The sequence below is a fragment of the Lasioglossum baleicum genome, unplaced genomic scaffold (assembly GCF_051020765.1).
Source record: "Lasioglossum baleicum unplaced genomic scaffold, iyLasBale1 scaffold2793, whole genome shotgun sequence".
Lineage (NCBI taxonomy): Eukaryota > Metazoa > Arthropoda > Insecta > Hymenoptera > Halictidae > Lasioglossum > Lasioglossum baleicum.
In genome coordinates this window covers 12784-14096 of record NW_027471851.1, presented here as the reverse complement: position 1 = coordinate 14096, position 1313 = coordinate 12784, and the positions used below count along the sequence as shown (strand labels likewise).

At 63.5% G+C, this 1313-nt stretch overlaps 1 protein-coding gene across 1 annotated transcript; it reads left to right on the top strand.

Moving 5' to 3' along the window:
• Positions 1-231: 231 nt before the first annotated feature.
• Positions 232-800, top strand: LOC143221606 (uncharacterized; the record flags this gene model as incomplete). Its single annotated transcript, XM_076447003.1, has 2 exons — positions 232-600; positions 654-800. Coding segments are annotated over exons 1-2 (516 nt in total), but the record flags the coding sequence as incomplete, so codon positions are not given.
• Positions 801-1313: the final 513 nt, after the last annotated feature.

The window sequence follows — 1313 nt, the reverse complement described above, 5'->3', positions numbered from 1 at the left end:
AAGTCAGTCCAGATCCGGGATACGATGAAGTATCTCGGCATCGTGCTGGACGTCCGATGGACCTTCGAGGACCACTTCAAGCAGCTCGCCGCTCGCCTGGAACGGACGGGTGTGGCACTGTGCCGTCTCCTCCCGAACATCGGAGAGCCGGACGAGAGAGAGCGCCGCCTGTACGCTGGGGTCATCCGTTCGATGGCATTATACTGAGCCCCGGTATGGGCGGCGGACCTGATGGCCAGCGGCAAGAGATGTGCCAGACTCGCTAGCGTCTGGCGCAGACTGGCCATCAGGGTGGAGAGGTCGTATCGCACCCTCTCACACAAGGCGGCCTACGTCCTGGGGGGCCACCCGCCGCTGGATCTGCTGGCGGGAATGGAGGCTAGAACTTACGACCTCGCGCGTCGTCGACCGAGCGGGCTCCAGAGTCTAGGATCGGAGGAAGCGGATAACATTGAGAAGGTGATCCGGTGGTCCGGAGTGCAGATGGAGGCTACGCCGTCAGGCGAGGGGCTGCCCACAGCGGGGGCAGGCGGACATTCCGCCTCACGCAGGTGCTCTCCGGACTCGGGTGTTTCAGAGATTACCTCAACATGGTCGGGCGTAAGGATTCGCCAGGTTGTTGATTCTGCGACGCGGAGGTGGAATCCGCGCAGCGCACCCTGGAGGAATGTCCGGCCTGGACGGATGAAAGGCAGGCACTGAAGAGTGTTGCAGGGTGGGTCCTCTCTCTCTTCGCCATCGTGCCTAACATGGTGGATACCGAGTGGAATTGGCGAGCTGTGGCCCCCTTCTGCGAGCAGGTGATGCTGCAGAAAGGGGCAGCGGAGCGTGGCCAAGAAGAAGGAGCCCTGGCCCGCTCTCGCTCCGGAAGGCGGTTCCGACGAGCGCGACGCAGGCTCCCCTGAGCGCGCGCTGGAAGATCGTCCCACGTGGTCGGATAACATCCGGAGAAGAGCCCCCGCCGCTCGAGGCTGTCCCCGACCATTGCCTTCCCGTCGCCAGGGGGGATCGCGGGGTGGTTGGCTGAGGGACCAACCTCTCGGGGATCGCGGTCCACGGAGGTGTCGGTCGCACGGTTGCGGCACTGCCGAAGATCCAAGAGGAAGAAGCGCGACGCGCGAAGAATATCTCAGCAATGTGAGCCGTGGGGGAGCGCCGGACGGCTTCGGTGCCTGACGCTTGAATTCCCGGCGTTCCACTTAACGGAGACGGTGGACCACGGCGGCGGTTTAGTCGGTAAAAATCCGACAGACACCCGGCTCCTCCCTCAGGGGGCCGGGCCATCTATTCAAGATTCCCCCGCGTCAAAAAAA